The following is a 13531-nucleotide window of genomic DNA, read 5'->3' as shown; positions in this document are numbered from 1 at the left end:
GATCTAGCATTCCCACTACTGGGTATCTACCCAAAGGAAGAAACCACTGTATCAAAAAGATACCTGCACTTGTATGTTTATCACAGCAATATTCACAATAGCAAAGATATGAAAGTATCAAGCAATAGGTGATGACTAGATTAAAAAGGTGTAGTATATACTCTACACACACACACACACACACAAAAGAATAAAATAATGTCCTTTGCAGCAATGTGGATGGAAGAGGAGGCCATTACCCTAGGCAAAGTAACTTAGGAATGGAAAATCAAATACTGTATTTTCTCGCTTATTAAGTGGGAACTAAACCATAGGTATACATAGCAGCAGTACAGAATGGAATAACAGACATTGGAGACTCCCAAAGATGAGAGGGAGAGTGGAGGGTAAGAGATGAAAAATTACCCATTGTGTACAACATACACTATTTGGATTACGGGCACACTAAAAGCCCAGATTTCACTAATATATACATGTAACAGACTTGACTTGGTACCCCCTAAATCTATTAAAGATTTTTTAAAGGGGAAAATAAATAAATAAATAAAGCTTAACTTAAAATAAAGTTATAACCATAGCAGGTATTATTTCATAATACAGTAAAATTTATTTTACCGGTCAAGTATACACACTCTACGTTCAGGTTCATTTAAAAATACTTATATTTATACAGGCAGTCCCCACATTACAAACAAGATAGAGTCTGTAAGTCTGTTCTGAAGTTAAATTTGTATGTGAGTTGAAATAGCAACATTTATCTATGACCTGTAATAGCCTCCATTCATAAGTGTGAATTGTACGACAGTCGGATGTCTGTACATCAGGGACTTACTGTAATAATGTCTATTCATAAATGTGAGCTGTATATAAGCTGGATGTTTGTATCTTGAGGACTGCTTGTATACACTTACTAGTTCTAAGCTGATTATTATTTTATATGTATCAATAATATTTAAAGCAAGGAGTCACAGGCCTTTGCCCTTGCCACTGATGTACTCTTGCCAAAATGTGCACACAAACCATTTCTTCCTATTTAAAATATACCACAGCGCTAAAAAGGCTATACTGTAAAATATGTCACATAGGAAAAACAAAAATTATTGTTTTATCCCAATCTATTTCTCCCTTTCATAGGTTAAATTTGATATAGAATCTATAGTCAGTATTTATAATGCCTTAGGAGAAATGGTAGCAAGATATAATGACATAAGTAGATGAGGTATAATAACATAAATAAGTAAAATATAAATTAAAATTTCACTATCGAAACTTCCCTGCAATCCTTAATCATAGAACTGGTTATTTTGATTAGAATTTCACAAAAATTCATGCACCATGTATTGGCCATTGTACGTATTTGCTCTTGAATATCTTGTATTTCTTTTCCTTCATAAGGTGAATCTTACACGAAAATCTGTGCCAACAACTTAATATACACTAAATTTGCATATCAGAAAATTAATTAAAATTATTTTTGCTGAAATGTACATTTTAATAACATGATTCAAATTATTCTCAGGATATCAGTTAAATGGATAGAAAAATATCAATTTGCTAACAAGAACAAAAAAATGCTTAATAATTAAAAACATTAATGGCTGGGAGCAAAGGTATGAATTACTCTATAGGAGAAAATCAAATCACAGTTCATGGGACTAAAAGGTAAATGTCTTAAAATAAGATAAACTTGTTTTATTCCAGAAACATACCTCTCTTCTTTATTTATTTGATCACCAAATCCCACTGTATTCACAATGGTCAATTTCAATCGAACATTACTTTCCTGGAGTTCGTATGTCTGAGCTTTAAGTCTCACTTGTGGGTAAAAATGTGAGGATTCCTGGTCTTCAAAATTAGTATTAAACAATGTGTCAACCAGTGTTGATTTTCCAATTCCAGTTTCCCCTAAAAGAAACAAAAACACATCTTCACAAGTGCCTGGGATGGATGAGAAGAAACGTCTGTAAACTCTTCCTAGAGTGACTTCAAGGAGCCCACAGATTTCAAAAGCAGGTTGTCCAGCGGTGCCTGTGGCTCAAAGGAGTAGGGCGCTGGCCCCATACACTGGAGGTGTTGGGTTCAAACCCCGCCCTGGCCAAAAACTGCAAAAAAAAAAAACCATAATAGGAATACCTGCCCAGTTGGGCTCCAAGCCTTGGCAGAGCATAGAAATGAGTACATAGGCTAAGTTACTCGGAATGCTAAAGAAAACAATGAAATGTTTACAGAACAAACAAAATGTTGAAAATTTAGCTGGGCATGGGGGCTTATACCAGCAATCTGAGCTGCTTGGGAGGCTGAGGCAGGAGGACTGCTTGAGGACTGGAGTTCAAACTAGCCTGGACAACTTAGAGAGCCCCTGTCTCCAAAAAAAAAAAAAAAAAAAAGTTTAAAGCTAAGAAAAACAAAACTAATAGAATCTAAATAACTGCAGAAAAACCCTGGGGTCATGATTTCAAGTTCATGACAGAAGCATCATATTGTTATGAAAAGAGCGAATTGAGCACAAGTAACTCTCAAAGGAACAATTCAGAGGAAGAGTAAGTGGCACTTACCCACGCACAGAATATTGAAACAGAAACCTTGTTGAATGGATCTATTGACCAGCTGATCAGGCAAACTCTCAAAGCCAACATGGCCAGACATAGTCAAGGAACGAATATTTTCTTTTTTCTGAAGGACAAGAAGAGCAGAAAGACCAGAAACAGTTAAAAAAAAAAAAAAAATTCTGACCTAAACAGGATGGAGGCACACTTGAAAGGATCAATATAATTTATCAAAGAAACTAATGATTTGTAAGTGCTTAAGTAAATTTTCCAGGAAAGAAATCTGTATCCAGACCCTCACAAAACACATTTTTCATCCCCTTCATACAATGAAGTCCAGCACTATTTATAATGTTAAAACACTTGAGTTCCAAAAATAGGAAGATACACAAGTAAATTATGGTATATTTTCTTACAAAATAGAAAGTTTAAAAGTCATTGGATATGTTTATAATTAATTTTTTAAAACTTGGGAAATTCTTACATTAAAATGTTAAGTGATAGCCAGGCACAGTGGCTCATGCCTGTAATTCTAGCACTCTGGGAGGCTGAGGCCAGTGGATTGCTTGAGCTCAGAAGTTTGAGAACAGCCTGAGCAAGAGTAAGACACTGTCTCTACTAAAAATAGAAAAACTAGCCAGGCGTGGTGGTGCATGCCTATAGTTCCAGCTACTTGGGAGGCTGAGGCAAGAGGATTGCTCAAACCTAAGAGTTTGAGGTTGCTGTGAGATATGATGACACCACTGCACTCTAGCACTCTAGCCTAGAGCAACAGAAGACTCTGTCTTAAAAAAATAAATAAATAAATAAAAGGTTAAGTGAAAAAAAAGTATGATACAAAATTATAGGCTCAGTGCCTGTGGCTCAAGTGGCTAAGGCGCCAGCCATATACACCTAAGGTGGCAGGTTCAAATCCAGCCCAAGTCCACCAAACAACAATGATGGCTACAACCAAAAAAAATAGCCAGGTGTTATGGCGGGCACCTGTAGTCCCAGCTACTTGGAAGGCTGAGGCGGGAGACTCGCTTGAGCCCAGGAGTTGGAGGTTGCTGTGAGCTGTGATGCCACAGCACTCTACCCAGGGGGACAGCTTGAGGCTCTGTCTCAAAAATAAAAAAATTATAGATACAGTTCCAGTTCCCAGTAATAGCAAAGTAACTCACCATAAACTCACCTCCCAACTGGTAACAACTATAAGTAACTCTCTCAAATCACTTGAGCGCAACCAAAGGCAGATAGACTCTGAAGGGAAAAAGATTCTTGAGAGAAGCGAACCTTTTAGATGAGAGGCACATTTACCTGCCTTTTTCCCTGAGGGTACTCCTTAATTATGGCACAAAGACAGTTTGGGAAGGAATTAATAGTCCTTCTGGGTTAAGAAGTCAGTGGGACACTGGAACAGGCCAAGTGGCTGGAAATTAAAGGAACAAATTCTAGAAGAGAGGGAATCTAAAATCTGCAAACACAATTCCCTCGAATCCTTGGCTGACCCCAGAACTGCACATATACAAAGGATATACAGAGATCCCAGCAGGATGAATAGGAATTCAGAGGAGCCAAGCAGAGTTTTCAAGAATGATATCTAGTGGAGAATGGACAGAACCTGAATTTTAAGTCTCTGAGTTTCAAGGAGTTAAAGGGTCTTAAATAAACACCTCAGGCTTTCTACTGAAACCTTACATGGCCACATTTTAGGAGTAGGGACTACATCCCAGAAATCAGAAATGCTCCCCAGCACTAAAGACACAACTGAAAGAGACCTGTCCTAACAAAGCCTATAAGAAGGCTCAACATTATCAATACAATCAGTCCAGCAATTTAACTTCCTGTTAGACAAAGCTCAACTCTGCAGAAAAATAAAACAGAATCCAGCATCTCTGTAATAGCTACTATACAATTAAAAATTACAACCATTTTTAATTGCATAGTAGGGGGCAGTCAGTGGCTCACACCTATAATCCTAGCACTCTGGGAGGCCAAAGCAGGTTGATTGCCTGAGCTAACAGGTTCCGAGACCAGCTTGACCACGTGTGAGACCCCGTCTCTAAAAAACAGGCAGGCATTATGTCCGGTACCTGTAGTCCCAACTACTTGGGAGGCTAAGGCAAGAGAATCACTTGAGCCCAGAAGTTTGAGGTTGCTGTGAGCTGTGATGCCACAGCATTCTACTGAGGGCAACAAAGTAAGACTTTGTCTCAAAAAATAAATAAATAAAAATTACAACAATAGGAAAAAGCAGAAAAATTTAATTCATAGTCAACAAAAAAAATCAACCAAAAGAGATCCACAATGAACCAGATGCTTAATTAGCAGATGAGAACTTTTAAAAACTCTAATAAATATACTAAAGAATCTACAGAATCCATCAATAAACAACTTTAAAAGAAACAACTAAACAATAAGAACCTACTGAAAAGGATGGATATAAGTGACATGACAGTAAATTATACAGAGATATAAAAGCTCTCAACAACAAAAAGCAACAATGGAATTTCTAGAACGCAAAAAAAGTAACATCTGAAATAAAAAATGTATGGAGTAGTAGTAACAGCAGATCAAACAATGGACAAGAGATGTGTTCAATGGTTACTATCTAAGCTAAAAAAAAAAATCATTCATAGAAAAAATAGGGCCAGCCTCAGTGGCTCACACCTGTAATCCTAGCACTGTGGGAGGCTGAGGCAAGTAGATTGCTTGAGCTCAGGAGTTCAAGACTAGTCTCAGCAAGAGCAAGACCCTCTCTCTAGTAAAATTAGCAGGATGTTGTAGTGACACCTCTAGTCCCAGCTATTCAGGAGGCTGAAGCAAGAGGATCCCTTGAGTCTGTGAGTGTGAGGTTGCTATGAGCCATGATGCCACAGCACTCTTACTGAGGGCAACAGAGTAAGACTCTTGTCTCAAAAAAAAAAGAAAGAAAAAAGAAAATATTTCTCACAGGAAAAAATGCAAACTGGAAGACAAAAGACTCATATCCATAAAATGCCAAAAGAAGGAAAAATGACAACTTAAAATTCTATATCCAATGAAAAGTTTTTTTTAAAGGAAAGCAAAATAAAGACATCTTCAAGGGTCAGGCACAGTGGCTCATGCCTGTAGTTCCAGCACTCTGGGAGACCGAAGCTGGTGGATTGCCTAAGCTCACAGGTTCGAGACCAGCCTGAGCCAGAGCAAGATGCCCATCTCTAAAAAATAGCTAGCTGTTGTGGCAGTCACCTGCAGCCCCAGCTACTCAGAAGGCTAAGGCAAGAGAATTGCTTGAGCCCAAGAGTTTGAGGTTGTTGTGAGCTATGATACCACAGCACTCTACCAAGGGTGATAAAATGAGACTCTGTCTCAAAAAAAAAAAAAAGACATCTTCAGACAGATAAAATCTGGCAAATCCATTGTCAGTTGACCTATATTTGTAAGGAATGTTTAAAGAAGTTCTTTAAGAGAAAGGAAAATGACAATGGATCTACATAAAGGAATGAAGATCAACAGAAAGGTAAATGTGTAGGTCAATATATGTTTGCTTAACTTTTGAAAATATAATTGCATAAAAGCAATAGTAAAAACAATGTATTATAGGTTATGTGTTGATGTAAAATGTATGAGGAACACAAAAGATGAGAGGGAGAATGAAGGTACACCACGAAGGTTTGTATAGCATACATAAAGTACTATTATCTGAAGGTTGGGTGTGATGAGGCCTAAATCAATTTCTGGGTTTTTTTCTTGCTTTTTTTTTTTTTTTTTTTTTTTGCGGAGACAGAGTTCTACCCTGTGCTCTGAGCAGAGTGCAGTGGCATCAGAGCTCACTGCAACCCAGACTCCAGCTGTGGGTATCCTGCTGCCTCACCCTTTGAAGCCGCTGGGATTACAGGCACTTGCCGCGGCACCCAGCTGGGTTTTTCCATTTTTTTCATGAGTCAGTGTCTCACTCTCGCTCAGGGGAGTCTCAAACTCCTGAGCTTGAGCAATCCTCCCTCCTCAGCCTCCCACAATGCTGGGATTACAGGCGTGAGCCACCACGCCCAGCTCAATTTCTATTTTTTTTTAAAGATAAAAGATACAGATATAGATAATAAGCCAATAGTAAATGTAAATTAGAATCATAAAAATACTCTATTAATCCAAAAGAAGACAAGGAAAATGAAAGAACAAATGAAGCATACAGAAACTTAGTTAACAAGAAGATATGCATTAAAACTACACTGATAACACTGAATATCCACTAAAACTGCTAAAATAAAAAGACTGACAATGTCGAGTGTTGGGGATAATGAAGAACTGGAATGCTAATACATTTGTTAGTGCAAACACAAGATGGTATAGCCACACTGGAAAACAGTTCAGCAGTTTCTTATAAAGTTAAACATACATTACTACACAATCAATAAAATCTCACTGCAAAGTACCCAGGATAAACAAAAAAGTATGTCCACATAAGAATTTATGCACAAATGACAGCAGTTTTATTCCCAATAATCAAAAACTAGAAACAATCCGGCTGTCCAATAAATGGTGAATGGATAAACAAACTACTGTATGTCTACTCAATGGAATACCACTGTTATATGCTACAATATCAAAAGCTAGGTATCTACAGTAATTACTGTAATCTGAGTAAAAAAAAATACACTTTTTTTTCAAACATTCCATATCCTTACATACATATGAACATGGATGGAAATGTCTCAGAGGGTAGTAACAGACTATTAAAAGTGGTTACCACTGAAGAGTGGACTTGAGGTTGAGGGGAGAAATAATTGCTTTTACAGAATACGGTGGGCGGAATTTCTGACACAGTCCCTAAGACTGATAGTTCCAGTTATTCAATCAAACTCAGGTGCTGCTGATGTGCAGATGTGATTAAGGTCCCAAATCAGTCAACTTTAGAAAGGAGGGGTAGGATGGTAAGATGGGCCTGACCTAATGAGGTGGGCCCTTGAAAGGGTCCAGGCACTTCCAGCCAAAGATAGGAAGCATCAAGGGGACTCCACATGCCAATTCTTCCTTGCTGGCTTTTAGGATAGAGGGGACCATGTGGCAGGGACCCAAGTACAGTCCCTAAGAGCTGATAGCAACCCCCAGCCAGCAAGGAACTGAATTCTGCCAGAAACCTGTTTGGAAGGAGCACTACCAGATGAGAAGCCAGCCAGTTGACCCCTGAGCAGGAAACCTGGAACAGAGAAGCCAAATGGGCCATGCCTGGCTTTCTGACTCATAGGTCTGTGAGGTAACAATTTAACTACTATTTGAAGCAGTTAAATTCAGATGACTTGTTATACAGCAACAAAAACCTAGAAGGCAATGTTCTCTTTTATGCTCTTTGAATCCCCTTCACTCACGTAAGCATGTTATCTTTATGATTTTTTTAAAAAAGAGTGAAGAGAAGCATTATACTTCCCAGTCATAAGTGTTCAAGATTAGAAAAGCACTTGTTGGCTCGGCGCCTATAGCTCAACCGGCTAAGGCGCCAGCCACGTACACCTAAGGTGGCGGGTTCGAATCCCCAGCCTGGACCCGCCAAACAACAATGACGGCTGCAACCAAAAAAAAAATAGCCGGGCGTTGTGGTGGGCGCCTGTGGTCCCAGCTACTTGGGAGGCGGAGGCAGGAGACTCGCTTGAGCCCAGGAGTTGGAGGTTGCTGTGAGCTGTAATGCCACGGCACGCTACCCAGGGGGAGAGCTTGAGGCTCTGTCTCAAAAAAAAAAAAAAAAAAAGAAAAGCACTTGTCAAGAGTTTTTATCTGATAAGCATACACTAATTACATAAAAGTTGAACTAAATGGCTTCCAGGATCCTTTTTGGCTCTATAATGTCACAGGAACAAAAGAAGCTTTTCAAAAATGAGGGTGTGGTCCCATGATTTAATGCAGCTGAAAGGCTGGAGAAAATGAAACTATGAAACGGCCACTGAGTAGATTGTCACTGAAGATTACTAGTACCTATAGAGGCAGTCTCAGCAAAGCAATGAGCTAGAAGGCAGATTAACTGTAATTCAAAAAGTCTGTGAGGTCATAAAATACAGATGGAAGAGACTACTCCTCCTAGTGAAAGAAAATAAGATAAAAATAATGGCAGCCTGATGGTCAAATTAACATTTACCAAAACTGTGGAGACCATGTCATCCATGAAGGAAGAAGGAAAAACAAGACTATAGTTATTGGAGCGCAAAACTGAAGGAAATTATTTAACCTTACTGAATTATTCATGTATATATTTGTAATTTTCTTTTTCATTAAAATTAAAAGTTCACTATCACCAAATTAAATTTACTCCCTCTTTTTTAATGTAAATCTTAATATGAACTAACAAAAGCCATCCTTGCTAACCAGAAGCATTCAGAAGGCCCTTAGAAGCATCAGGTCTAATCTGGATGGAATCAGGAAGGTATCTGGTAGTGCTGCCTGACACCCTGTCCTTTGTGTGTGTGTGTGTGTGTGTGTGTGTGTGTGTGTATTTGACTACTTTTTTTATTGTTGGGGATTCATTGAGGGTACAAGAAATTAGGTTACACTGTTGAATTTGTTAGGTAGAGTTCTTCTTACAATTGTGTCTTGCCCCCAAGAGGTATGGCACACACCAAGACCCCTTCTCCCTCCTTCCCTCTCTCTACTCTTCCTTTACCCTCCTTCTTTCTCTGCTCTCCCCTTCCTCCACCCCCCATCATGTAATAGGTCATTAATCATCCTCATATCAAAATTGAATACATAGGATTCATGCTTCTTCATTCTTGTGATGCTTTACTAAGAATAATGTGTTCCACTTCCATCCAGGTTAATACAAAGGATATAAAGTCTCTGTTTTTTTAATGGTTGAATAGTATTCCATGGTATACATACACCACAGCTTGTTAATCCATTTCTGGGTTGGTGGGCATTTAGGCTGTTTCCACATTTTGGCAACTGTAAATTGAGCTGCTATAAACAGTCTAGTGCACGTGTCCTTATGATAAAAGGTTTTTTTTTCCTTCTGGGTAGATGCCCAGTAATGGGATTGCAGGATCAAATGGGAGGTCTCGCTTGAGTTCTTTGATGGTTCTCCACATTTCCTTCCAAAAGGTTGTATTAGTTTGCAGTCCCACCAGCAGTGTAAAAGTGTTCCCTTCTTTCCACATCCATGCCAGCATCTACAGTTTTGAGACTTTGTGATGTGAGCCATTCTTGCTGAGGTTAGATGGTATCTCAGGGTGGTTTTGATTTGTATTTCTCTAATAATTAGGGATGAGAAGCATTTTTTAATATGTTTGTTAGCCATTCATCTGTCTTCTTTAGAGAAGGTTCTATTCATGTCTCTTGCCCATTGATATATGGGATTGTTGACTTTTTTCATGTAGATTAATTTGAGTTCTCTATAGATCCTAGTTATCAAGCTTTTGACTGATTCAAAATATGCAAATATCCTTTCCCATTGGGTAGACTGTCTATTTGCTTTGGTTGTTGTCTCCTTAGCTATACAGAAGCTTTTCAGTTTAATTAAGTCTCATCTGTTTATTTCTGTTGTGGCAATTGCCACGACGGTCTTTTTGATGAATTCTTTCCCTAGGCCAATATCTTCCAGTGTTTTTCCTATGCTTTTTTTGAGGATTTTTATCATTTCATTCCTTAAATTTAAAAGTCCTTTATCCATCTTGGAAGCAATTTTTGTGAGTGGAGAAAGGTGTGGGTCCAGTTTCAGTCTTTTACATGTGGATATCCAGTTCTCCCAGCACCACTTATTGAATAGGGAGTCTTTCCCCCAGTGTGGGTTCTTATTTGGTTTATCGAAGATTAGGGGGTTGTAAGATGTTAGTTTCATTTCCTGGTTTTCTATTCAATTCCAAATGTCTATGTCTCTATTTTTGTGCCAGTACCATGCTGTCTTGACCACTATGGCCTTGTAGTACAGCCTAAAATCTGGTATGCTGATGCCCCTGGCTTTGTTTTTATTACTAAGAACTGCCTTCGCTATACAGGTTTTTTTGTGGTTCCATAAAAAAAAAAAAAATCATTTTTTCCAAGTCTTGAAAGTATGATATTGGTATTTGAATAGGAATTGCATTGAATCAGTAGATTGCTTTGAGAAGTATAGACATTTTAACAATATTGATTATTCCCAGCAATGAGCATGGTATGTTCTTCCATTTGTTAATATCCTCTGTTATTTCCTTTCTTAGAGTTTCATAATTTCTTTAGAGGTCCTTTACCTCTTTTGTTAGGTATACTCCTAGGTATTTCATTTTCTTTGAAGCTATGGTAAAGAGAGTTGTGTCCTTTATTAGCCTCTCATCTTGGTTGCTGAAGTATACAAAGGCTACTGGCTTGTGGACATTGATTTTATATCCTGAGACATTACTGTATTTTTTGATGACTTCCAGGAGTCTTGTGGTTGATACCCTATCCTTAAAAGGAGTTCTAAGCATCCACCAGGTTCTGCAATGCACTCAGCAAAAGCAGTACTAGTGTTTCTAATGAACCTGCTGAAATACTCAGGAGTTTTAATTTGCTTAATGTCAAAGACAATGAACTAAAAAGAAACTAAATAACAAATGAAAAATAAATTTTAAAAAATTATGCTTAATGTCAAATAAGATAGGAACATTATGGACACTCAATGATTATTCAACCCAGAATCGATTTTGCACTTGAATTAACAGAAAAGTTAATTCCCATTCAAGGTAAGTACAAACAGAAGACTCTATTACAAAAGTCCATCAGCATAGTGAGTAGTTATTTTTAAATCATAGAAGCATTCAGAGGACAATGTGAGATCTATTTAAAATATATACTTACTTTCTGTTCATCATCAAGCGCTTGTGAGGACATACCAGTTGTTTTCATTCCCATACAAGACTGAAAGAGCTAGAAAAGGGGGGGAGGCATAAAAGAAAATAGAAACATTACCCCCAAAACCCAAACAATACATTTACATGAATAAGAGGTTCTAAGATTACTATTATCACCAAGTTTTGACTTGTAGTCCAAATTACTAACTCATTTTAAAATTGTGGCTTTCCTGCCAGGTAAGTAAGTATCTGCTCAAATAAATAATATACATTATAAATATTCGACATAAGATACTGAGTAATAAACATACACATGCAAAAGAAATTAGTAAATTCCTATTTACAAGTAGGAAGACAAAGAACAGATGGACACTACTTGTATTTAATAGATTTTATGAGATTGAAAGGAGAAAATAAGTTATTTCACTAAAAAATACTCTAGGAGCCAAGAAAGCACTCAAAGGAGGTATGTTCCACTGTAGCATGCGGGGGGAACATTCCACAGAAATGTTAAGAATGCTCCAAACTGGCTTGGCGCCTGTAGTTCAGTGGTTAGGGTGCCGGCCACATACACCAAGGCTGGCAAGTTCAAACCCAGCCCAGGCCCGCTAAACAATGACAACTGCAACAACAAAAAAAATCCAGTGTTGTGGCGGGCACCTATAGTCCCAGCTACTTGGAAGGCTGAGGCAAGAGAATCTCTTAAGCCCAAGAGTTTGAGGTTACTGTGAGCCATGATGCCACAGAATTCTCCAGAGGGCAACATAGTGAGACTCTGTCTCAAAAAAAAAAAAAAAAAAAAAAAGAATGCTCCAATTGCAGTATATGTGGGAAAGAAAGGATTTTAAGATTTAATCAAGTGCCTCCGTTGCCCAATTAAGATAAAATTATCATTTATACAGCTCCTGTGTATGCCCACCACTGTGCTAACTCATTAAGCACATATTCTTAATTCTTACAACACATCTGAGCTATATGTATTATCATTCCCACATCCGATATGAGAAAATTAGGCTTCAGAAAAGTGAGTAACTCAGCCCAAATCATTATGTGCAGAAGCCAGTAAACTGATCTGACTGCAAAGCTGGTGTTCCTTCTACTGTCCCAAGTTGTAGCCAGATATTGTAGTGCCAGTAAGAATGCAGTGCAAAATGCATCCCCTCCCCTCCTGGATTCCCTCGTACCTCGGCCCTCTTCCTGAGAGGCCACTGACTCGGGCATCCTTCCAGAGAGAGCGCAAGTCTAAGCACATGAGCACATCCAGGCCTCCTCTGCAGCTATCTACTGCTCTGCACTGTGCTGTTTCACTGAACCTCTCCCGGAGACAGTTTTACATTACTTAACCTACACACTGACCTGGGCTTCCTATGCTACAGTGTTCTTCTGTATACATTACAGGATAGTGCATACAGATGCTCTCTCATCCCAACTGCAGTTACAATGAACTCTGCCACAACAAACAGCTTTGCCCACAGGTGTGAGGAAATGGTGAACCTTATCCTGTGCTCCCACCACGCTGCCCCCACTGCACACATACACAACAAAAGCTCACTGATGGACACAAAGGTACTGCCTGTGTTTTCACAATTTGAAAAGAGAAATGTATGTAATGATACACATCGGAATCAACCTAAGGTTTTAATGTGTGTTTTTAACTGTACATGTACTTCAGTTACCTATGCCTTCCAACTGCTGCCATTCTGAAAAGCCCACCCCAACCCCCATCACTGTGCACCAGAAGCAGATCCTGTCCCTTTACTGTGTGGGACAGAGGAGATGTTAGAGCCACTAGAATGGAACAGTGGGTGGTTACAGAAGTTTGGAGAAAGAGGAGATCACTGAAGGCAAGGGCAGTTTTCAAAGAATGCAAAGACTGAACTAAGTCAGACAAGAGGAATAGCATCAGATAAGGCAAATCCCTCAGCACCAGAAGGGAGATGGAATTTCAGGTTTGGAGAAAGAAAACAGTGAATGTAAGAATTTGGTGGGTAAAAAGAGCTCACTCACACCAACTGCAAAGTTACCATTAAGGAAGGAGAAGAGGGGCTCGGTGCTTGTGGCTCAAGGGGCTAGGGCGCCAGCCACATACACCTAAGGTGGCGGGTTTGAATCTAGCCCGGGCCCGCCAAACAACAATGATGGCTGCAACCAAAAAAAAAAATAAATAAATAAATAAAAAAAGTGCTTATGGTTTCGATGGTAAATTTTATATTTGCCACAATATCACAATTTTTT

General features: G+C 38.7%; 1 protein-coding gene across 2 annotated transcripts in view; it reads right to left on the bottom strand.

The window, feature by feature from the left end:
• SEPT10 (septin 10) overlaps positions 1-13531 on the bottom strand; it is a 61758-nt gene that overhangs the window by 24828 nt on the left and 23399 nt on the right. The window contains exons 2-4 of one of the 2 annotated variants that reach the window (XM_012807045.2): positions 11304-11372; positions 2556-2673; positions 1710-1905 (exon numbers count right to left, since the gene is read on the bottom strand). In XM_012807045.2, coding sequence (XP_012662499.2) covers positions 1710-1905; positions 2556-2673; positions 11304-11372 — 383 coding nt within the window. Of the gene's footprint in view, positions 1-1709; positions 1906-2555; positions 2674-11299; positions 11373-13531 lie in introns of both variants that reach the window. The other variant, XM_023514962.1, reaches the window with a different exon arrangement.

The sequence above is a fragment of the Otolemur garnettii genome, unplaced genomic scaffold (assembly GCF_000181295.1).
Source record: "Otolemur garnettii isolate 467f Iridium unplaced genomic scaffold, OtoGar3 scaffold00062, whole genome shotgun sequence".
NCBI lineage: Eukaryota > Metazoa > Chordata > Mammalia > Primates > Galagidae > Otolemur > Otolemur garnettii.
Note: the sequence above shows the minus strand (reverse complement) of the source record. Positions and strands in the feature narration are given on the sequence as shown.